This window comes from Lepidochelys kempii, chromosome 1, assembly GCF_965140265.1.
Source record: "Lepidochelys kempii isolate rLepKem1 chromosome 1, rLepKem1.hap2, whole genome shotgun sequence".
NCBI classification, from domain to species: domain Eukaryota; kingdom Metazoa; phylum Chordata; order Testudines; family Cheloniidae; genus Lepidochelys; species Lepidochelys kempii.
The window spans coordinates 243127888-243151888 of record NC_133256.1 but is presented as its reverse complement, the minus strand read 5'-3'; the positions used below and the strand labels follow the sequence as shown (position 1 = coordinate 243151888).

Below are 24001 nucleotides of genomic sequence, written 5' to 3'. Positions count from 1 at the left end.
TCTCAAAGGACTTTAAATAACAGCAGTGTGCGCCTCAACATGCTGTGGAGGAATAATGTGTGCATCCTATTTCTCAAGGACTTCTGATTACATGCCCAGTTATTTGCGTTGGAAGTCCTAACTGCTAGCTGTCCGTCTGATCCAAAGAAGGGGTTTGCTTCACAAAGTGCTTACTAGTGCCAGAAGAGGGCAGGGACTCAACTGATACAAGTCGGAGTGTTAAAAGAGGGAAGCCGTGGATGTGGTAATAAAGGACAAAAACTTATATGTAACTGTGGTCTACTCTTGCAGACAGGCGGGAGTTATAATTAATCAAACAGTAAAAACATTTCGACTTGGTCTATGCTAGCAGCTTATGTTGGTATAAATACATTGGTCAGGGCTAGAAAATCCTGAGCAATGCAGTCAGGTTGGTATAACTCCAGCTATAGACAGTGGTATGTTGACGAGCTCCTCCAGTCAACATAGCTACCACCTCTTGAGGAAGATGGAGTACCTACGCGGATGAGAGAAGCCATTCCCCTCGGTGTAGGTAGCGTTTTCACTAAGCAGCCTCTGCAGTATTCTATGTTTAGACAGGCCCTTAGTCTTGTCCCTCTTTAGAACTGTTCACATTTCATAACATGACATGTTGGGAAATTTTCTTAAAAAAATGTTTTTAAAGTGTTTCAGCTTATTGGGTTTTGCAGTCAGATGGCATTGTTGTTTTTTGTTTGTTTTTGTTGCAGCACTTTGTAGGCCCCAGCCCTATTATGCTACACACTGTACATACATAACACAGTCCCTTCCCTGAAGAGCTTACAACGCAGATTTGGGGGTGGGGCTGCAGGGGCAGAATACAAAATAATAGTGAAACTATACTAGTCAGCGTAATCAGCAGCAGTTCAGAAAACTGATGAAGTTGTGCTGCAAGTATTTTGTAGAGCACATGGGACCTTCAAGGGTGTTACGTGAGTTAGAAAGCCGGTGTTAAAGCTCACTTCAGTCTTGGTGGATGAAGCTTAGAGACTTACACAAAGGGATGGAGCATTGTGAATTGCCTGTGTACTTAACATGCAAACTGAGTGAAAATTAACCAGTTTGCAGCCACTTTTTCCATGCACTGAAAACCATTATTGTAGGGTTTTGTTTTTTTTTTTTAAAAAGGCTATCTGCCATGGCAGTCGTTTTCTATTCTAAAGCTACATGTATCGTAAGATTTGCAGCCTCTAGTATTCTTTCTAAGTTGGACCATGGGAAGTTTTTAAAAAACCTGTTCAGAATAGCTCTGCTTTCTTCCAAATGGACATGTGGAAAACCTACTGGGCTTGATTATAATTTACACAAGGCCCTTTTTATACTTCTCTGGAAGTGTGAAGGGGCATTAGTGTAAATACCTGGGGGGAAACTAGCATTTTACATACCAACTGCACTGGTGAAAGCTACTTTTGTTGGAGGACTCTGTTATAACACAATAGTCTCCTGACAAGGTTAACACAGGTAGGCCTAACAGTGTAGGTAAGTCCGAGTCATGCATCAGTGCTCCTGGAACACGTCAAATCTCTGTTGGCTTTGTCTATTGTAGGCCTCTTTCTTAAATATCCAAACATTGCTACCGCCAGTGATAGTTACAATGGGGAATGTCAGTGGCAACTGGCATTTTAACCACTTTTCATTCATCTAGACCTGCTTTTAGACTATACCATAGTTTAGGAGTCAGAGTAGCAGCTGTGTTAGTCTGTGTTTGCAAAAAGAAAAGGAGTCGTTGTGGCACCTTAGAGACTAACAAATTTATTTGAGCATAAGCTTTTGTGAGCTACAGCTCACTTCATCGGATGCATGCAGTGGAAAATACAGTGGGGAGATTTTATATACACAGAACATGAAACAATGGGTGTTACCATACACACTGTAACGAGAGTGATCACTTAAGGTGAGGTATTACCGGTGGGGGAGACCTTTTGTAGTGATAATCAAGGTGGGCCATTTCCAGCAGTTGACAAGAATGTCTGAGGAACAGTGGGGGGTAAAGGGGAGAAATAAACATGGGAAAATAATTTTACTTTGTGAAATGACCCATCCACTCCCAGTCTCTATTCAAGCCTAAGTTAATTGTATCCAGTTTGCAAATTAATTCCAATTCAGCAGTCTCTCGTTGGAGTCTGGTTTTGAAGTTTTTTTGGTCAAGAATTGCAACTTTTAGGTCTGTAATCGACTGACCAAAGAGATTGAAGTGTTCTCCGACTGGTTTTTGAATGTTATAATTCTTGACGTCTGATGTGTGTCCATTTATTCTTTTACGTAGAGACTGTCCAGTTTGACCAATGTACATGGCAGAGGGGCATTGCTGGCACATGATGGCATATATCACATTGGTAGATGTGCAGGTGAACGAGCCTCTGATAGTGTGGCTGATGTGATTCGGCCCTATGATGGTGTCCCCTGAATAGATATGTGGACACAGTTGGCAACGGGCTTTGTTGCAAGGATAGGTTCCTGGGTTAGTGGTTCTGTTGCGTGGTGTGTGGTTGCTGGTGAGTATTTGCTTCAGGTTGGGGGGCTGTCTGTAAGCAAGGACTGGTCTGTCTCCCAAGATCTGTGAGAGTGATGGGTCATCCTTCAGGATAGGTTGTAGATCCTTGATGCATTGGAGAGGTTTTATTTGGGGGCTGAAGGTGATGGCTAGTGGCGTTCTGTTATTTTCTTTGTTGGGTAGCTTTTGAGGCATACCGTATTCATTTATGCTGTCAAGGGAGCTGCTGTTGTGTAACTGGGTTTCTCAACGTGACTGTATTTCTTTTTTGAAGTGTATTATTACCTTAATCTCTATGCTATAGATTAGTGGTAGCCAGTGTTCAAACATAATTTTTTTTTTTCTAGCAAGGTGCTAACTGCGTTCCTCTGCTCAACACAGAGAGTGCCAATGCACAGTATAAACCATTCTAAATGACTTTGCAAAACTGCTCTATACACTTTCTAATTGGTTTTAAAACTATTTTAACAAGGTTTGGCCCTGTCTCTGCTAGCTTTCAAAGACCATTTTAAAAACAGCTTTTTTTAAAATATTTTTTGACAGCTGTGTGAACTCTGTATTACTAGACTTCTCTAATTTGGGGTGGGGGTGGGAAATGTGTGTTTGCATATCTTGCAAGCAGTTTTACTTTCCAGGGATATTTTCAAATTTAAATTCAATTCTGCAACAGATTGGATGCTGCCATTTTAAATTATCAGGATTTTGTGATTTTTTTTCTTCTTCTTCCCATCCCCCCCCCCCCCCCCCCGGTTTCAGGCATATTCAGAACATGAATGAGATAAAAACCGATGTGGGTCGAGCTCGAGCATGGATAAGGTTGTCTCTTGAAAAGAAGCTTTTGTCTCAGCACCTAAAGCAGCTTCTCTCTAACCAAGCACTTGCAAAGTAAGAGTAACTTATTGTTCTTAAGCTTAATTATCACAATATCCTGATTAGGGTTCTAAGGTTGCCCTGTGAACTAAGCCTTATAAAAAGCTATCTGCCTCTGCAGCTGGTCTGGGCTGGAGCTAGCTAGTACCAACCAGAGAAAGGGTGTTTCCTACATGGGTCTTGGACAGACTACTTCTTGACTCCCTCTATCAACACCCTGTCAATTTTTGGGTTGCTGAGGACCAAATACCTCCCAAAGCTAGAAGATTGAAGGGGAGCCACCCAGCACCACTTGTGGACCCTGAGCAGAGAACCCCAATCAGAGTACAGAGTGGGAAGAAGGTTAGGACATCACACACTCCCCACTCCACAAAAGAGAAGGTCTGAGGAAAGCCTGAAGGATGAGAGGCTCAGATGGGGTGCCTGTACCTTTTGAATAGCATTAGTTCATATCCATTGATGTTAGCAGACTTAGCCAAGACCTCAGCTCACCTTAGCCCAGTTGGTCTTGGTTGGAAACAAATTACCCCAGTGCATTTACAAATGCTGATATGTCAGACTTCACACACACATCAACTTACAGCCAGTGGTTGAACTAGTTTGAAATAGGAGGGGAAGAACTCTGGGTCCGAGCTGCAAAGAGGGTGGAATCCCCTCTGCCCCCACGCCCCTTTATTAACCCTTCATACTGTGTATATACAATATGTATAAAAATTGGAATTGGTGCATATCACCATTGGGAGTACCTGCCTTTTTATAGGAGTTTATTTACTGGTATTAAACACGTAGGGTTAGAGGTTTAGCTGGTGTAAATCAACATAGCTGCACTGACTTCAATAGATTTCGGCCAGTTTACACCAGTGGCACATCTGGCCCAAAATACTTTTTATATATGTAGGTTAGCCCTTAGTTTGGTGTTCTGGGGGTTCAGACCTTTTAATGTTGGTTTAGTGTCTGTTTTTAAAGAGACAGCAATATTTTTGTTTCTCACAGGAAACTTTATAAGCGTTATGCTTTCCTACGGTGTGAAGAAGAACGAGAGCAGTTCCTCTATCACCTTCTTTCGCTCAATGCTGTGGATTACTTCTGCTTCACAAGTGTCTTCACCACAATCAGTGAGTTGGAGACTCAAACTTTGTCCTGAATGAAAAATAGTCACTGTTATGGTGACAGAGGAATGATGCTGAGAACACTTTGATGAATGATCAGTGTAGCTGGGCTCTTCCCAAGAAGCCTGCAGTCCTGGGTACTGAGATCGGCACCTCTGGGTGTTGCTCTGGGTAACCAGCTAAGTGTAAGATCATGTGTGAGTCCTTTGGATAACAGAATGGGATAGTGGAGGAGAGTAGCATTCAGATAATATTATAGCACCTAAGTGTCCTAGTACCATTTCCATATCTCAGTTATGTAGCCCTTCATCTATTTTTACTCAGAAAAGTCCTCCACATCTCCAGGCTCCCCCATATTTCTCCATTATATGTACACCATCCTTATAGCCTCTGAGAAACAGATAGGACTCCTTGGGGCCTGTTAACAGCCTGCTTTGCAGGATGAGGCATTTCGTGTCTGGATGCGTACACTATGTATTGTTGCCCCTTTTGACCCAAGCAGCTAATGAAGTTTGGGGCTTTGGGAATGTTCCATTTGAAAGTAGAAATTTGGGATAATCAGGTATTTCTTCAGTTCAGTTTTGGTTATTTATGAGGAGTGTTCAAAGTTATGTGTCTCTGAATGAAGAAGGAGCCAAGAACAGAAGGAACCATTTCTTAGCTTACAGCCCCAAGCCTCTGTAGCCAACGCCAGACCCAAAAGTTCTCTCTAGCTTTTTGCAGGGTCACACTGTACTTAAAGGCTCCTGCTTGGCTTTTCTTGCCAGTTTTCTTCTGCTTCTCCCTCTGATTTCTTGTCTGTCACCTTGGTTTCTGTGTGCACGCACTCACTCGAACACACCTATAACAAAGCAATACTCAGCCCCAAAACTCCTGGGTGGGTTCACACACACCTTTTGTCTTAGGTGGGGCTTAAGTATAGGTGCTGAGTTTTATTTTTCCCTGGGGGTGCTCAGTCCCCACTCTGCCCCCTCCCCGAAACCCCAGCCCATCTCTGCCCCTTCCCTGAGTCCCGGCCCTCACCTCGCCTCTTCCCACTTGCACTCGGCCCCCTCCCCCAAGGCCCTGCCCTCACTCCAACCTGTGCCCTGAGGCCTTGCCCGCCTGCCACTCGCTGCTCTCCGTCCTCCCCCAAGTGCCTCCCCCAGTCACCAAGCAGCTGATCGGCAGCAGCTGCTGATCAGCTCTGGCTGGTGGGTGCCAAGTACTGTTTTGTTTTTGTTTTTTCCATGGGTGCCCTGGAGTACCCACGGAATCGGCGCTTGTGGGCTTACGTTTATAGTTATGTTAACTGAAGGGTGAGTTCACACCTGTCAGCCACATGGACTTTTAACCCACCAAGCTGACACGGACTGCATGTGCACTTGTGCAGCACCTCTGCAGGCCACCTACAGAATTTTATGTGCAAGGTCACTCCATGTGGTGGAAGCCATTTTGTAGAGCATGTCTGCTTTGGGGGCCCAATGGAATTGTCCCTTTGGCTGCCAGTGGGACCAGTAGCCTTCCCATTCTCTTTCCTTATCCCTCCCCACGTGACTGAAAGGCTTGTTTCCCTCTTTTTCCTCCTCCTCTCCTATATACTCGAGGAGTGACAGTGGGCCAAAACCTAGACATGAACTTGTTTTCCCCTCCCTAACAGTGGGGAGTTCTACTATTAGGTTGCTGTGTTGACGTTGGTCTCTTTATTTTCACATCTTTATTTATTTCTTTAGGAGGTGAAGTAAAGTGAATCTTTACCGAGTCATCAGAGTTTGGGCTCATCTTTTAACTTTTCCTCTTCTTAAGCTTTCATTAGGGAAATGAGTAATTACAAAAGAGCGCAGTGTCCATGGAGATTTTACTGTATCTTGTTTTCTGGGCCATCAGTGTTGGCAACTTACTCTTCTGGGACGCAAGAGTGAATTTGTGGCATTGTGTGTACAATATTGAGATGATGCACACACCAGTAAAAAGGGATGATTTCCTTAATCAAAGGAAATGGCAGGTTTGCAAAACCTTAGGAAAGCAACTCTTGCAGTACAAACAAGTGTGATTCCACACTGTCCACTGCAAGTTGGGATGGGCGGCCAGCCCTGTTTTTCTCACTCAACTATGCATTAAGCATCAAGGCCTACTGAGATTCCCATAGATTTTAAGTGGTGCTGAGAGAAGTGTCCACTGAGAATCTGCTTCATAATATTTCCACTCAGCCAGAGGATGAAACCTCCAAATCTGTGTCTTCAGTCTGACAACCCTGTATTCGCAGCATTGCCAGTATTCTGATACATAGGGGTATAATGATGTATTCAAATTATAATGTTCCACTTTTAAAATGGAGATGGGATGAAGCAGGCATTTTCTGAAGTTCTTTATTGCTTTGAACTCGTTTTACTGCAAGGTGAATGCTCCTTGTTTTCATTGTGGTACAACAGCAACACCTGGTGGCTATTCAGGTTAATCTCAAGTACATTGTTTATGCACAAGTAAGGGAATTGCTCATTCTCTGACTTTAAATGTGGGAGACAATCTCAGTTTTATACTGGGGTCTATTTTCATAGTTTCTGACTTACTGGTTTAAGCATCATGTTTGGCGCATATACCCACTGGAAAATGTTGGCAGGTTTTCATTTGAGTATATTAACTCCAAATGTTGCGAGAGAACAGCAGAAAAAACTAAAGGACATTGTTTAAATTTGAAGGGCAGAATGCTCCTGGTCTCTTCAGTGTGCAGATCTATGAGAGCATTTTGTTTGCAATGGCAGAGATTTAAGGAACTGGTACTTGAGGCTGCTCTTACAGACAAGTAATAATTGGTTCCTGGGTTGAAACCGCCCAAAAGCTGCTGTGCAGATCAGCTTTATTTTAACATAATTATTCTTTTTCTATCTATAAGTGAGCTGTCTAGACTTGGAATGGTTTCATGACCTCTTCCTTTTATGATCAGAGTATCTGTTTTCATAGTTGGTACAAATACTGCATGCTGGATATTTTTAGAGAATTGTCTCATTTACCTTTGGTATTGAGAAGGATTTTTACTTGTAATGCTACCGAGATACAGCACAAGAGCGAAGTCCTAATTGTACTATATTGTGTAAACCACATTTTAAAAAATGCAGTTGTTTTGATTCTGGGTTTTGTTTTGTTTCTTCTCCTTTTAGTGATTCCATATAGGACTGTGATAATCCCTATCAAAAAACTAAGCAATGCAATCACCACATCGAACCCATGGATTTGTGTTTCAGGAGAACTAGGAGATACAGGAGTAATGCAGATACCTAAAAATCTTCTAGAAATGACATTTGAGGTGAGTGCGTGCTCTTCTTTTTTCAGTACTCAATATTGAGCACTACAACCAAGAAACTTTTATTTTGCTAGTTTTTTTTTTTTTGTTCAGAGCACAACTCTTTTTTTAAATAGCGTCTGAGTGTCCAAGGTCACTGTGTAGATTTTAAATAAAAAGCAGAAAACTAGTGCTTGTAAAGTTACTGTCCTCACTGATGGACAGAACATGTCACTCTCCTGTCAGAACTTTTTCACTGGCTTTCACTTACCCACCGTGTCTAATTTATACTTCTTGTCCTCATCTGAACTCACCTCAACCTACATCCCTCATCAAATTTCTTACTGTTCCCTGCTTTCCCTTTGCTCTGCCAATGACAACAGCCTCGCCATGCCACTCCTACCCCCTCTTCCATCTTCGAGTTGCCTCCCTGCTGCCCCAAATCTATTTGAGTTCCCTGTGCTGGACACTCAAAAGGCTGCTGTGGGGAATCAAAATGCTGAATCCCACATGTCCTTAGCCTGTTGGGGCAGGGCAAAGTTTAGGCAATGTGCATGGTAGGGGGCTTCTAGGCATGCACTTCAGTCGTACATCTTGTCTGACAATCCTCTTGGCAGTGGGGACTCCGCAGTCCAGTTGCCTAGATCCTGAAACTAGTGCCATCTCCCCAGGCCTAACAGCAGCTCTTGTATGTTCCCCAGAATCTCACCAAAGATGGATGTCTGCTAGTTTACCTCTTCAGGGGGTACACAACAGTGAAAGCTACCAGAGAGAGAGAGAGACAATATGCACAGGATTCTAAAACATCATTGCTCTTCTTGTGTTATTAAATGAAACACACATCTATACAAAATAATACACCCCTATATACATTTCTCTGCCTCTGGTTCCTCACCACTCCGGAGAGTTCTTTTGTACTTGGGCAGAGTCATCTGGGGTATCTAGAATCCTTCCCCTGGGGTTCATGAGTCTTTCCAGCCCAGCTTGCTTTCCCTGACCATGGTTAGGGTGCGGTTAAACCAACCCCCCTGCTAAGAAAGTCTGCCCATCTCTTCCACACTCCTGCCAAAGCTTCCTGTCCCTTCAAAAGCCTTCCCCCTTTTGCCTTCTGAGAGTCCTTTTTAAATCCTTGCTTTGTCACTTCTGTCCCTTTGTTCTGTTTGGGGATTTTCCACACTCTCCACTTCCCCTTTCTTGAAGACAAGTTGGAGAAAGCAGCTTCTCCCAGCTCCAGCCAACTTCCTTAGCGTGCCCATTAAATTCAGAGCACAGTCATTACACTTAATGACTCTTCATTGCCCCTGGTCTGGTAAGAAGGTGCTGCAACCCAAGTCAGCAAGCTGAGGATTCCACAGCCACCTTAGGGTACTTCTACATTGCAGCTGGAGGAGTTGCAGTTCCGGTAGCTCTGGCACAAGTGGCAGCTTGGGCTAACCACCCAAGTACAATCCCTTCTGATACCCTAGGTGTGTACTCAGGCGGCTAGCCCATGCCGCTGCCGCTATGCTGCCGTTCGTAGTATACGGACTCGCTCAAAGCCAGTGTGGGTACATCTCCCCGAGCTGGAAATTACATCTCCAGGTACAGTGCAGACATACCCATAGAAACAGTGCGAGATCCAACAATTTCATAACTTCATAGCATCAGACATAATACCTTGATTTCATCAATTGACAATTATGGACTGATAAAAACATTGCATTTGGTACCAAAGTGAAAATTTATCATACCAGCCTACTAGCATTATTACTCCATGTTCTGGAATCAGCTGCATTGAATTAAAGCAGAGGTCAGCAACCTTTGAGAAATGGCGTGCCAAGTCTTCATTAATTTAAAGTTTGGCGTGCCAATAATACATTTTACATTTACAGGGGCCAGCGGACGGAACCCTGGGCCGGGACCCGGGGCCGACGGCCGGGACCCGGGGCCGACGGCCGGGACCCGGGGCTGACGGCGGGCTGAGCCGCTCAGCCTGCTGCCAGTCTGGGGTTCCAGCCCCTGCCAGGCAGGGTCCTGGCCGCTGTCCCCGCTCAGCCCGCTGCCAGCCCAGGGTTCCGTTCATCTAGGCCAAAAATCAGCTCACGTGCCGCCTTTGGCACACGTGCCGCAGGTTGCCGACCCCTGAATTAAACGTCAGAAGGCTGGAGGCAATAGAAATGGAAGATTGCAGGTGTGAAGTGGAATGATTTTAAGACCAATCCTTTTTAAAAGAGAGTAGAATGTGAAATGAGGGTACTGGATTGGTTCCAGCAACAAGATTTATGATGATGGGGACACTGCAAAAGACAAACTAATGATAGGATGCCAAAGAAAATAATGCAACCACAATCAAGGTCGGTCTGACCTAGAGGCCAACCACTGATTAAATACTGAGGGCTTGTCTACAATTACCGGGGATTGATGAGCGGCGATCGATGCTTCAGTAGACCCACTAAACTGACAGCAGATTGCTCTCCTGTTGACTCCTGTCCTCTACTGGATCAAGAACAATAGCGGAAATCGCATAGCGTGAACCCTGTGGTAAGTAGATCTAAGCTACGTCGATCTGAGTTACGCTATTCATGTAATTCAAATTGCATAGCTTAGATCGAATTTCACCTGTAGTGTTGATAAGGCCTGAGAGAACCTACATGGGGACATGACCAGACTAGACTTAATGGAGGAACAGGCCCTTGACAGGAATGAATGGTGATGTAGTACATTGCCCTGTGATGGCAAAGATGCTCTGGAATGAGAGACACTGATCATCCCTCCTTAAATGGAGTGATTTCCCAGTATGCCAGACCTTTTATCCTTCATCACTACAATCCCTTCTAAAGACCCCACCTCTTCTGCAGTGCTCACACATGCTTGTCCGCATCAGCTATAAAACATTAGGGTGAATAATGTATTTAACGGGGTAAGTCTTTGTTGACATCTAAGGCACTGTTCCAAAGAACACTTGTTCATGTGAGTAGTCCCATTGAGTTCAATGGGATTACTTGGGTGTAAAGCTACTCATGTATAAATGTTTGCAGGATTGGGACCTTAGATTGTAACATCTTTTGGAGAGGGACCTGCCCTTTATATGTTGTTTAGCATCTAACAACATGGTGCCTGGTCTTCACTGGGGCCACTGGTCATTACTGTAATGTAAATATTAAATAACATTGCTCTGGACTTTGCATTGTCATTTTTTACTTGTCTGTCTTTTGTGGTCATAAGCTTCTCAGGGTGGGTACTTTGTCTTATGAAGGACAGAGCACATTGGTATTTAATAATAATTTATGATAATGACTAGTTTCCTGCCACAGATTGATTCCTTATTCAAAATTACAAGATATTTTTGAGAAGCTGAACATACTGAAAACAAATTTCATAAATAAAAGCAGCTTTCTTCCCTATTTAGCTAAAAAACAGTGGTTAACATGACTCATAACTATGCATCATAAGCTCTCACTGCAAAAAATATACATCTGTTAACGAGCTATGAATTTTTGAGGGCCTAACTAAGTAAAATAGGAACAGAAACAGCATTTATGCTGTTTTTTAGCTGTATTTGCTTGATTAAGAATCCATGCTTCATAAAGTAAATGAAATTAAACAAGTTAGTGAACTAAACTATTGTGGGCCATCTTTCTATAAAATTGAATAAAATCTGTTTCTTTCATTTGCAGTGCCAGAATTTAGGAAAGCTAACAACTGTTCAGATTGGTCATGACAACTCAGGATTATTAGCCAAGTGGCTGGTAGATTGCGTCATGGTAAGAAATGAAATCACAGGACACACATACAAGTAAGCAACAAGTTTCAAATGTTCTAACTCCCTAAATCTGAAATCCCTGCCTGAGCCATAAAACCCTAGAGATCTCTGGTGTCCTTTTTGGGTGTGCTGAACTATGATGTATACAGGCGACTCCACTTAAGCTTTAGAGATGGAGAATTTCAGATTGAAATTCTCTAGGTTTCAAAAACTACAACTGAAGCTGAAGAATCTGATTAGATATACATGGGGAGGCTTGAAAGTATGAGATTTTATTAGTCTGCTGGGACAGGACAGACTGCATATTTTTAAAGTGCTTATCACCATTGCCTCTAATAGCCAAATGAATGGGCTTATGTCTGTCCAGCACAGCTGTATATAAAAAAAAAATTCCATTTTTATTCCCAAAATCTTGAATGGCAGTTTTATTTTAGGTAAATCTTTGTAATGGAAGTATGAATAATTGGTTTAAAAAAATGGTAACGACCAAAAAAAAAAAGCCATTAAACGTCTGAATATTTGAACAAGAATACAGAAGTATAGCTTTCAAGAAAGAGTTCTTCAGATGACTGCAAATGTGCATACCACTCCAGTGTGCACATGCCTCGTGTACTGAAACCAGAGAACTTGCTTAAGAGTGCCCATCGGGGTGTTGCCCGTGCCTTCTGGCCATTGTAATGCCTTCCATGGCTATATGGGCTGGCACCGCCCGAAACCACTCAGGTCCTTTCCCCGTCCACAGCTTGATCTGGAGCATTCAGTGTGGTGTCTCACCCCACGTTCTTTGTCAGTGTTTGTGGTTTTTTTCTGTAAATAGTTAAGTTGAGTAGTACCTTAAGATTTAATTTAGCTTAGTATATTTAGCAGAGTTTAAGCCCAGGGTGATGCCTTCTCTGGGTTCTAAACATTGTTCATCATAGGGTGTTGCTATCCCTACTACTGACCCCCCTACAACCAATGTTCATTGTGTCTTGGTGAAGGGCACCCTACTTAAGGCTGTTCTACCAGTAAATTGTTTAAGAAGAGAGCACAGGTGGCAAGGGACTTGTGTTGGAAGGTAGTAAATTTGCGGAGAAAGCCATGAGCCTCACTTCAGCTCTGGGGATTGCCTCAGATCATCAGACCCTCCAGAGAGTGCCTGAGCTAGAATGGACAGGGGCTCCATGTCCAGACTTGGATTATTCACCCAGCAAAAAAAAATCATTCTCCTTCCTCCAGTACTCTAAGGAAGATGGACAGGGGCAGGTCCAGTGTTCAGAGAGAGTTATCCTCCCTGTCTAGGAGGAGTGCAGACTGACACCCTGAGTCTTTTGGGATGTGGCTAAAGCTGGGCCTTCAACCCACTCTCCAGTACCAATGGCTGATCAACTAGACTGTACCATCAACTCCGGTACTACTCTGGGGGCATCTGCTGAGATGGGCACTGGTGGTGGTGGTGTCCACACAGACACTCTACACACCACTGATGTATCAGGCAGCAGCAGACTTCCTGTGCCTGTCTGTTCCTGACTCACCACTTGACTGCAGTGGCTTCATCTTCGGTGTCCTCTGCATTTCCCGGATTGGTGGCTGACTTATCGTCTGCACCTCTTCATATCCAGGGTCCTGAATTATAGTCTGCTTCGTGTTCAGTAGCTATGGGACTGCTGGTACATATGCTATCTTCAGTACTGATGACTGTTCCAGCACAGTGTATATCTGCAGGTCTAGTACCCACTTCACCTTCAGTACCAGCTGTCCGGTTCAGTACCCAGTGCGATGCCTTTACCGGTACTCAAAGTGCTTTTGACTGTACCACTATTGGTGCCAATAAGGCTGTTGTGTTGGACTGCGGATGATGTGGGCCATTTATTGGCCCCACCTGGAGTGGCTCCTGCATTACTGCCAGACTACTTGGAAGGGTCTTCAAGATCAAGTGCTGAAGCATCTTACTCTGCTTTGCCTTCATAATACCGCTCTCCAAGATCGTCGAGACCTCCTGGGGGTCACCATCGGTATTGCTCCCACAATCTGCTTCCTGGCCTACCTCCTACTGGCCACCAATGCCACATCCACAGTGGCCTCCTTGGAATCCCTGGGAGGTTCCTCATTTGGTAAGGTCCCAATAGTCCTCTCCGTCCAGAGCCAGATCACTTGTTCCTCTGGTGGTTTCTCCACATGGGCCAACTGTGCTGTAGCCATGGGCTGAGGGGCTGTCTCTGACCTGGTGGAACTGAACCCTTGGTACAGTCAAATGCATTGCCACAAGAGCAGTGGTCTCAAACTTTTGTACTGGTGACCCCTTTCACATAGCAAGCCTCTGAGTGCGACCCCCCCCCCAATATTTTAAAAACACTTTAATATATTTAACCCTATTATAAATGCTAGAGGCAAAGCAGGGTTTGGGGTGGAGGCTGACAGCTCGCAATCCCCCATGTAATAACTTGACGACATCCTGAGGGGTCCCAACCCCCAGTTTGAGAACCCCTGCACAAGAGATTCCGGTGGTTCCATTTCCCTCGTCTTCCTCTTCACCAGACAGTGCTACCATGTCTGAATCCTCATCTCAGGATCAAGTCCTCCTGAGACAAATGGCATCTCCATTGGATGTTCGGGCTGTGTGTTCAAGAGAACAGTTAGTGCTTAGTTAGTGGATGTTCTTCAATCCTCAGCTGCTGGGGAAGTGGCTCTCCATATAAATGAAGCAATATTGGATCCTGCCAAATTTCTGGAATACCCCAGTGTCTATAACACCCACGGCTAAGCTTACTGACTAGATATTATGTTGCCATGGAAGGGTTTGAATATTTCCCTTCCACCTCCTAATTCCCTGGCTGTGACTGCGACAAATCAGAGTAGGACAGAGGAGGTATAAATCTACTCCTAATCACAGAGTTTAAACGTTAGATTGTGAGGATAAAAGTGTATTCAACTTCCTTTTTACAATTGCACATTGCCAACCTGTAAGCATTGTTGTTTAAATATGACTGTAAAATGGGGTGCTATGTCCAAACTTACAAGTAAGTTACCAGAATCCTCCAGGGAAGAGTTTAAGGCATTTATTGCAAAGGCCCAGTTGGTGGCCAAGATGTCTCTACCGTCAGCACTGGATGTGGTGGATGCTTCGTCCAGACATATAGTTGCAGCTGTGATAAGGCCCTGATGGCTACAGAATTCCAGCATAGCTCCTGAAGTTCAGCAGACCAAAGAGGACTTAGCATTTGGTTAGTTTTTGTTTTCTGAGAAAACTGGCAACTTTACTTTATCTTAAGGACTCTCAAGCTACTTCAGTCTTTGGGATTTACACAGACCACAAAGAGACATCATTTTATGGGTCATCAACAACGCCAGCAATAATTTTGCCAGTCGTCCTACGCTGCTGGGCAGCAAGACTTCTCTAGAAAGGACTTAAGTCACAGAGAAGATGATCTTCTGGGTCTAGTTTTACCCAACCAGCCCATGCTCTATACCTTCGGACAGGCAGCCTATTCGACTTTCATATCAAGAGCAGCATGCCAGCTGTGAACATTTCAAACCCATTCCCTCTGGTTTGGGGACAGGCTGTCTTGCTTCTACAGTGCAAGTTGGGAAATAACTACTGTGGATGGATGGGTCCTAAGCACTGCGGGATTGGGTTATACCATACAATTTCTGTCCATTCCCCCATCCCATTTCTTTCTAGGGAACCTCTTGTGAGCTGGTGCTGCTTCAGCGGGTCCAAACTTTTTGTGCTCTGGGAGCTATAGAGGAGGGTCCTCCTCTTCACTGGGGAAACGGGGAAGGGATTCTACTTCTGGTACTTCGTGATCCCCTAAGTCCAAGGAAGAGGTGAGACTGATCCTCAGTTTCCATGGTCTCAACAAATACATCAAGTATATGAGATTCCACATGATTACCCTGTCTACTATTCTTCCTTCATTGAATCAGAGCAGTGGTTTGTTGCTTTCAATCTACAGGACACCTATTTTCATGTGGCAATTTTCCCAGGCCACAGGAAGTTCCTGAGATTCCCTGTCACTGGTCAGTGCTATCTGTACACAGTTCTCTCCTTTGACCTGTCATCAGCCCTACATGTCATTACCAAATGCATGACAGTGGTAATGGCCTGTCTCAGAATGAAGGAAACTGATATCTTCCTGTACCTAGATTGGCTAGTGAGGGGCAGAACCGAAAAACTGGTCTTCAATCATGTCCAGTTCACGCCGGACATCTTCAATCAACTGGGGTTGATTTTGAACAAAGCAAAGTTGGCATGGACTCCAACTCAAAAAATCAAGTTCATTGGGGCCCCATTGAACTCTACAAATTAGAGAGCCTTTTTCCCACATGAGCAATTCTGGATAACTTGGCACCTTTGACTCTATCTCCAATCTCATCCTTCACCCATGCCTGAAGATACTAGGACATATGGCTGCGTGGTTCAGCATGTGCGATTTGTCTTCCTCCTCCCCAGTCATGGTTGAAGTTGGTCTGTCACCTGAGTTGCCAATCAGTGGACCAGTTTGTCCAAGTGCTTCCAGAGATACTGGACTCTCTACAGTGGTGGGCAGAACAGAACAATGTGTGACAGGGAATTCCTTTTGCCCGTCCTCCAGCGACCAGAACTATAGTCACGGATGCCTCCAAAATAGGTGGGGAGCACATCTAGGGATGTTAAATGTTATGGGTTTGTGGTTAGATCAGGAAGCATCGTGTAATATCAACGTACTGAAGCTTTGAATCATTTACAATGGATTGGATCAGGGAGCAGCCATTCACATACTCACCAATATCACTGCAGTGTATTATGTGAACAAGCAGGGAGGAGCCTGCTTCTACCAGCTTTGTCAGGAAGCAATCAAGTTTTGGCACTTCTGCATCAAGGAAGAAATCATACCCAGAGCGACATGTTTACCAGGCTCTCAAAACCAGTTTGCAAACCATCTCAACAGGACTTTCTCCAGCAACGAGTGTTCTCTAAAAAATAGCATGGTGAGGTCCATTTTCAGAGAATAGGTCAACCAATGGGATGCCCCTTTAGCAATAAAGGACAACAAGTGCCATCATTTTTGTTGCCAAATGGGACTCAGTCCAGGGTCTCTAACCAGTGGCTTTCATTTGAACTGGGGAATGGACCTTTTCCCCCTATCCCTCTCATCTCGCAGGTTACCCTCAAACCGAAGTTGGACCATGCAAAACTGATACTTATTTTGCCAGCTTGGCCAAGACAATATTCATTCTCCGACCTTCTCAGTCTGTCGGTTAGACCTCCCAAATCTCTGCCTCTTCTTCCCAGCCTGCTGACTCCGTACCATGGCCATGTTGTTCATCCTGTACTAAGCAATCTACACCTCACAGTGTGGATAGTACATGGCTAGATAAAGAGGAAGGGCAATGCTTGGAAAAAGCTCATAGAATCCTGCTTAAAAGTAGAAAACAGTTTACTTATTTGGCTATATGGAGTTTTTTAGTTTGGTCAGTATCTAAGGGAATTCAGTCTGTCCGCTCGTATTCAGGACGTTTTGGATTATTTGTTACATTTGAAGTTCTCGGGTCTTTGCGGGTTCACTTGGCAGCAATCTCATCATTTCTCCTCTTATTGAAGGAAAGTAGTTTACCCAAACTCCATAGTAGCGAGATTTCTAGAAGGTATTGTCTATTTGTTTCTACCTGTGAAGGAAATGGTCTCTTTGTGGGACCTTAATACTGTGCTGGCCACCCTCACCCTTCCTCCATTTGAGTTGACAGCAACTTATTTGTTGTGTCTCCTCTCCCAAAAGACAGCCTTTCTTGTGTCTATAGCAGAGTCAGTGAGTTACAAGCCATTAAGGGCAGAACCTCCATATTCTCAGTTCTTCAAAGACAACGTTCTTAAGACCACATCTGAAGTTTTTGTCCATTGTAATCTCGCAGTTTCACCTTAACCAGGTTATTTACTTGTGTATATTCTTTCTTAAGCCACACTCAAATGCAGATGAGCAGCGTCTACATGCGTTAGATGTTGAGACAGTGCTTGGCGTTCTTTTCTGGAAAGGCCTAAACCATTTTGTTCATAGCCTTGACTTTTTTTTATCTCCTGTGCGTATTGGATGAAAGGTCTGCTTGTCTCTGCAGACGGTTTCTAGGTGGATAACTTCCTGTATTACCACGGCTTATGAAGTAGCTCAGACTGTGCCCCCACAGACATTATGGACTCATTTGACAAGAGCTTAAGTGATATCAATTGTGGTTCTCTGTGACATTACACGTTTGAGGGCTACGTGTCTTCCGTGCATACTTTTACCAAACATTCTGCTATTACCGCAGCATCTCTGTCAGATGCAAACTTTGGGAAGGCAGTGCTATGGTCGCTGTTGAAGTAAACTCGTAGCTCTACCACCTGCTGGAATTGCTTGTGAGTCAACTGAATCCATGGTGGTTATAGACATGGATTCAGTTGACTCGCAAGCAAAGAAAATATAGTTATTTACTTATATTGTAACTGTTCTTCAAGATGTGGGTGCAGACATTTATGCCACAACGTGCCTTCCTTCTACTCTGCTTCAGAGTCTCCAGCATTGGAATCTGGGGCAAAGGAACTGAGTAGGGTCAGGGTGGTGCTGTCCTTGCTGAGCTATGGGAGGGTATATTGGGGTCAGAGGGTGTAAGTGTACCCCGAGGGATAATGCTGAGCAAATTTTTCTGGCTTTGGTGTGCTGGGTGCATGCACACATGAGTGGAATACACGTCTGCGCCCCATCTCAAAGAAAAATAGTTACAATATAGGTAAGTAACTGTCTTCTTTGTTGGGTCTCTTAATCTGCAGTTGCAGCTTTACATGCTTTCATTTTGTATATGTAGAAACCTAAAAGAGCCCTATCAAATACTTTTGTATAACACACTTCTGTCTTCTACTGTCTAGATGCGTTAGATGTTGAGACAGTGCTTGGCGTTCTTTTCTGGAAAGGCCTAAACCATTTTGTTCATCTTTAGCTTGAAAGTTATACTATACTATACTATATTATATTCTATACTAACTTGAAAGTTATTTCCTTTTGATCTGACAAATGTAGATTTTTTTTTTGTTTTGTTTTTAATGGTGCTAAAGTTAACATTGCTGTGTTTCAATTACGTTTTGCAGTCAAGAAACATGGATGGTTAGCACAGCTCTGAAAAAAGGGATGGCTTGTTGCACAATCAACAGAGAGGTCTCTCACTTTTTCTGAATCAGACATTTTTTCCATTTCTTAGAAATAGAGGGGTTTGTTTTTTTAAGTGGCAGTTTTTTACTCTGGAGATTATTTCCCACCAGCTAACAATGTTTAGGTGGGCCAGAGAGGAGCCTGAAATACTTATGTCCCTTAACTTTGAATTCAAGTTAGTGTTCAACTAGTTGAAACTTTTCTGTTGGGTGGTACCACAGGTTCCCATGTGGACGATGGCTGGGGAAGGGAGTTGATGATGGCAGTCTGGAGAGAATTCTTATTGGAGAACTGATAACTTCAGCATCGGATGAAGATCTTGGGAAGCAGTGCCGTACCCCCCCTCAACAGAAATCCCCAACCACAGCTCGCAGACTGAGTATCACCTCCCTTACAGGAAAAAATACAAGTAAGCCCCTGCCATTTCCAGTGCTCACAGCTATAACATGGTGGTAGTGACTACTCGGAAATAAAGGCATCTTTGTTAACAGGATTGTAACCTCTAAAAGCTAGGTCCAATCTGAGGGAACGATGCTTTCTAACCCTGACTCTGCTTCTATTTTGCTCTGTGACTTTGGGCAAATGACTTAATCTACCTGAATTTCCTCACCTGTCAAATGTGGATAAAACCTCTCACTCGGAGCACAAAATATTGAGGCTTATTGTAAAGTATTAAGTATTTTATTTCTGTTACCAGTGTCTGTTTCTCTCCAGGAAAAACATAATCTAGAGAGAGCAAGATGAAATCAGTGATGCTTTCCATGAGTGTGGTTCCATATCTGTGCACATGTTCGGAACATTTCCTGAAGGGTGGGCACTGCAAAGCTCAGTGATTCAGTTGCCTTTCAAGTCACATGAGGCATTACTTTTGACATGTGGAAGGCCATCAGTATTTTTAAAAACAAAAACACTGAATTGTATTATGTTGAAAAATTGGCAAGTGTTTGGGGGGGGGAAAGCTCTGAAAATGATTGAGTGTGTTAAAGTGAGAGATGAAAGAAGCTCTATCTATTTAGCTTATCAGAACAAATGTGAATAAATTACTCGATGACCTCCTGTAAGTACCTACATGGGAAGAAGATTTCTGATAGCGGAGAGCTCTAATCTAGCAAAATGCAAGGGCTGAAAACTGGAGCTAGACAAATTCAGACCAGATATAGGGCACCATTTTTTATTTTATTTTATTTTTTTTAAAGTTAGAGTAACTGACTATCGGATCAACGTATCAAGGGATGCTGTGGATTCTCAGTCACCTTGAAGACTTTAAATCTAGATTGGATGCCTTTTTAAAAGCTATGCTCTAGCTCAGCAACGAGTTGTGGACTTGATGCAGGAGTTACTGGGTGAAGTTATTTGGCCTGTGTTGTACAGGAGGTCAGTCTAGATGATTGTAATTGGTCCCTTCTGGCCTAAAACCTGTGAAGAACTCTTCGCAATAAGAGTGCTACATGTATGTGTGATGGACAGATCTTCATTAGCTGAAATAAATTATTTATAAAGGCAAGTCCTTGACCTGTGCCGTTTGTCTGGCAATTAATTTGGTTAGTTTTGATGATGTTCCCCAGTCATTTACAACTGAGGTTCGTAGATTTGCTCAATGCAAATAACTCCATGAGCTCGACTCGTATTAAAGAGAGAATGGTCCTTGCAGTTTGAGCCAAGTCTGGTAGTGTGTGAATTTGATTAATGTGCATTGTCTTAATGTTGTCATGTTCAGCGACTGTGCTTTCCATTAATTTACAGAACCTAATGCAGGGCAGATCCAAGAGGGAATTGGGGAAGCGGTGAACAATATTGTGAAACATTTTCACAAGCCAGAGAAAGAGGTACTCTCAATCATTAAATATACTGTAGTTAGAAGAGGAAATACATGTAAACCTTTTTATAACCAGGGAAATGGGAATCAGTGTCCCAGTAACCAGTGTTACACCTGGACTTGAAGCTGCTTGTACTTAAGAACAGTATCTTTTTGTTCCATAGAGAGGCAGCCTTACCATTCTACTATGTGGTGAAAATGGCCTGGTTGCAGCACTGGAGCAGGTCTTCCACCATGGATTCAAATCAGCTCGGATTTTCCACAAGAACATATTCATCTGGGATTTCATAGGTAAACTGGTGTGTTCTGCTGGGGTGAGAGGGGAGAAAGGGTTAGAGGGAAATGGCTACAAGTGTGCATAACTCAGATTTTAATAAGCTTGGGCTCCATTCAGTTCCTACAGGACCGACTTTCAATCTCCTGAGCTAACCCTATGTGAGTGTTTAAGTGCAGTTGTGCTCTGTGTTGTAAAAAATACAAATACACTCCCTACCCTGAGCAGCTTTGTCTAAAAGACAGGCACAGATGAGATGAAGTGAAGTGGAAAACCCAGGTGAGGTGTTAACTTGGGATATTAACCATTTTTTTTCTTTGTCACCAACACATATGTAACATTGGGTGGAGTGGGGAAGGTCTTTAACTGATGTGGATTAATTATGTATTTCAGCTTTGTAGAAGAAGCGGGTGTTAGGAGGTGTTTAAGGGGAATGACTGGCACAGTTTGGGAGATTACCCAAGCAGAGGGGGTAGCATAAATGAAAGCCCAATGACAAGAGTTGAAGAAGGAAACAATGTGAATGAGTCCAGTGTCTTTTGGCAGATTCCAGTCAATGGGATGTGGAGGGGTGAGGATGGGAAGTGTTAAGTTTGATCTAGTGGGCAGAGGTGAGCCAGTGGATGGGTTTGAGGGAGGGGAGTGATCTGGTCTGCTCAGGAAAGGATGAAGATTTTAGTGGCTGCTTTCCTTACTCAGTGGAGAGGAGTGATATGTGGCAAATGGGGAGGCAATACGGGAGTCACTTTTAATAATCAAGGGAGGGGGAGGACAAAAACGTCACAAAGCAAAGGAAGGAAAGAGGTTTGTTTGTTTTTTGTTTTTTTCCATATGTGGCAAAAGAAGCAATAGCAAGACTTGATAATAGTCTGGATGTATGAGGAGAAAGAAAAAGTAGTCAGAGATGACCCATGAACCCAAGTCTGAGCCACAGCAATGATCATGATTGTACGCAGCAATAGCAAAAGGCGGGTGTGGGGAGGGCTTGCTGGGAAAAACAAGGAAGAATTTACGTAGGATAATTCCAGAGCTACATCTTTTGAGACAGCAAAAGATAAGAGGTTTCAGAGTAGCAGCCGTGTTAGTCTGTATAAGAAATGGTTTTGGGAAGGAGGTGACAAGGAGGAAATATACAACTGCAGCGTGTGACGAGAAACAAGCTTTGGAACTACTTTTAGAAATGGGTTCAGGTTCTGATTCAAATGAAACTTGGGTCCCTCAAATCCAAATTTGTCCACTTCACAAGAACTGCCACATATTTGACAGCCTCTTCTCAAGAGACAGCCAAGACATGAAATGATAGAGGATTGTGTTCTCTCAGGTTGAGGCTTATTGATACAGGCATATTTGTAGGGGTAGCTTGCATGCCACCTATTAGAACTGCATTTTCCTAAACAGTAATTCACTAAAATATTTTGATAAGGAAAGAGGAAAAATCTTTGGCAGTTTCACAAGATACAAATGTAGTAAAGGAGGTGTTGGGAAATGGCTTTCAACTACAATCTGATGGAAAGCGATACTGGTTGGAGAATAGTCTTATTCATTTGATGTTCTACTGGTGATTATCTATTGGTCCACACTGCTCAGCCCTTGGGTCTCAGGAATATATTTTAAGGGAATAAATAAGTTAGGCCTCTTAGCCTGAGGGAAGATCTCACTCAGGAAATCCATAACTAGTAGCTAATGACATTTATAAAATGGGAGTAATTGAACTATTTGTAGGCATTTTTGTGGTGCTAATCACTAAACTAAGTCATGATGCTAATTTACGTTACAGTATACAGTGACCACATTTGCCAGCTGTCACCACAGACCAGTTTCTGAGACTACTACGCTTTCCCCTACATTTAGTAGGAGATATAGTCACCATGAGGTAGCTTTTGGCACATGCTGACGTTTTTTAATGGCTTCCTTTCCGTGATTGTGCTGAGGTGGCTTCAGAGTATTTTGTATTAACCATTGCATGGTTTTACTTTCTCTCCGCAGAGAAAGCTGTTGCTTACTTTGAAACCACTGACCAGTTTGGGGACAACGAAGAGGACGTCTTGCTTCAGAGATCATCCTGCAAAACATTCTGTCACTACGTAAATGCTATCAGTACTGCACCAAGGAACATTGGGAAGGATGGCAAATTTCAAATCCTGGTTTGCCTGGGGACTAGGTACAGAGCAACGTTCTTCACTGTGGCGTTCTCTAGTGTTGGAGTAGTCAGTTGAACAACAGTGTGTCACTCTTATTGGACACCTTAATTTACCAGCTTAAAATATTTTGGACATATAAATTGCCCAGTTCATGCTTTTAAATAAATGTCCTTAAGAGTGGAAGAAAAATTTAAGTTAGATATGTATTATTCCTGATGATTAGCATATACATTTCTGCAAGTCACTTTTTTTTCTGTTTTAATGAAATTCATGGTAATGCAGGGAAACTGTGTGCATGATCTTATCTCTTTATGTGATATTATACACAAAGTACAGGCCTCAGGAGTTCAGGGTGCCCTCAAAAGAGAAATCAGTCCACCTCTTCCTTCCCCAACTCTTTTAATTATCCAAATGAAAACGGGCACATGGCTATTTCTGTCTTTGTGAAACCTTGTGGGGAGAAAAAATCTGCCTTTCCTAATAGGATTTTTGAGTACTTCTATCAATATTTTTTTCCTTTTTCTCTTCCTTTGTCTTATGTATCTAGATATTTTTATTTTTAAAACTGTATTTCACCAATACAGAATTCCTGGACTTTTCTTTCCTTGCTAGTGGCCTAGGAATTAAACAGAATCTTTCCCCATGGCATTAATCTGACTTCCTTGATCTCTTTCCTGCCTTTACTCTCCTGTGTCAGTCCTCAAAAAATTGAAATTATTATGCCACCTACAGTGTGGTCAGGGATTAATACTAAAGTAGGTTCTAGAAGTTTTCTTTTCTTTTTTTTTCCTGTTGACCCAAATACAACAGTGTACTTCTGTTTCTCTGAACAGAATTAGGGAAGTAGTAAAACAAATTAATTTGTACTGAAAACTGGGGTGGGGCATCTCTTATTACATGATTGTGCAACACCTAGAACAATGTGGTACTCACCTGATTGGGCCTGTAGATGCCACTGCATATAAATAATATAAACAGGATCCCAATTATTATATGGAGAGCTTTTGAGTGCAAATGACACGTCACCTTTGCAAAAATGGACACTGTGTTTGGGGTGTGTTAAAGGCGAGAGCTCAGATTAAGCTCAAAGATTCATAGATACTAAGGTCAGAAGGGACCATTATGATTGCCTAGTCCGA

The 24001-nt window shown here is 43.1% G+C and overlaps 1 protein-coding gene across 4 annotated transcripts in view; it reads left to right on the top strand.

Annotated features, from left to right (window-relative positions):
* The window catches only part of DENND5B (DENN domain containing 5B), a 161585-nt gene that overhangs the window by 133091 nt on the left and 4493 nt on the right, over positions 1-24001 (top strand). For 3 of the 4 annotated variants that reach the window (XM_073321423.1, XM_073321415.1, XM_073321452.1), the window contains 8 exons: positions 3269-3397; positions 4376-4497; positions 7629-7774; positions 11407-11525; positions 18853-19040; positions 20375-20457; positions 20612-20738; positions 22708-22882. In XM_073321423.1, the coding sequence (XP_073177524.1) occupies positions 3269-3397; positions 4376-4497; positions 7629-7774; positions 11407-11525; positions 18853-19040; positions 20375-20457; positions 20612-20738; positions 22708-22882 (1089 nt within the window). Of the gene's footprint in view, positions 1-3268; positions 3398-4375; positions 4498-7628; positions 7775-11406; positions 11526-18852; positions 19041-20374; positions 20458-20611; positions 20739-22707; positions 22883-24001 lie in introns of those variants that run through there. The other variant, XM_073321442.1, reaches the window with a different exon arrangement.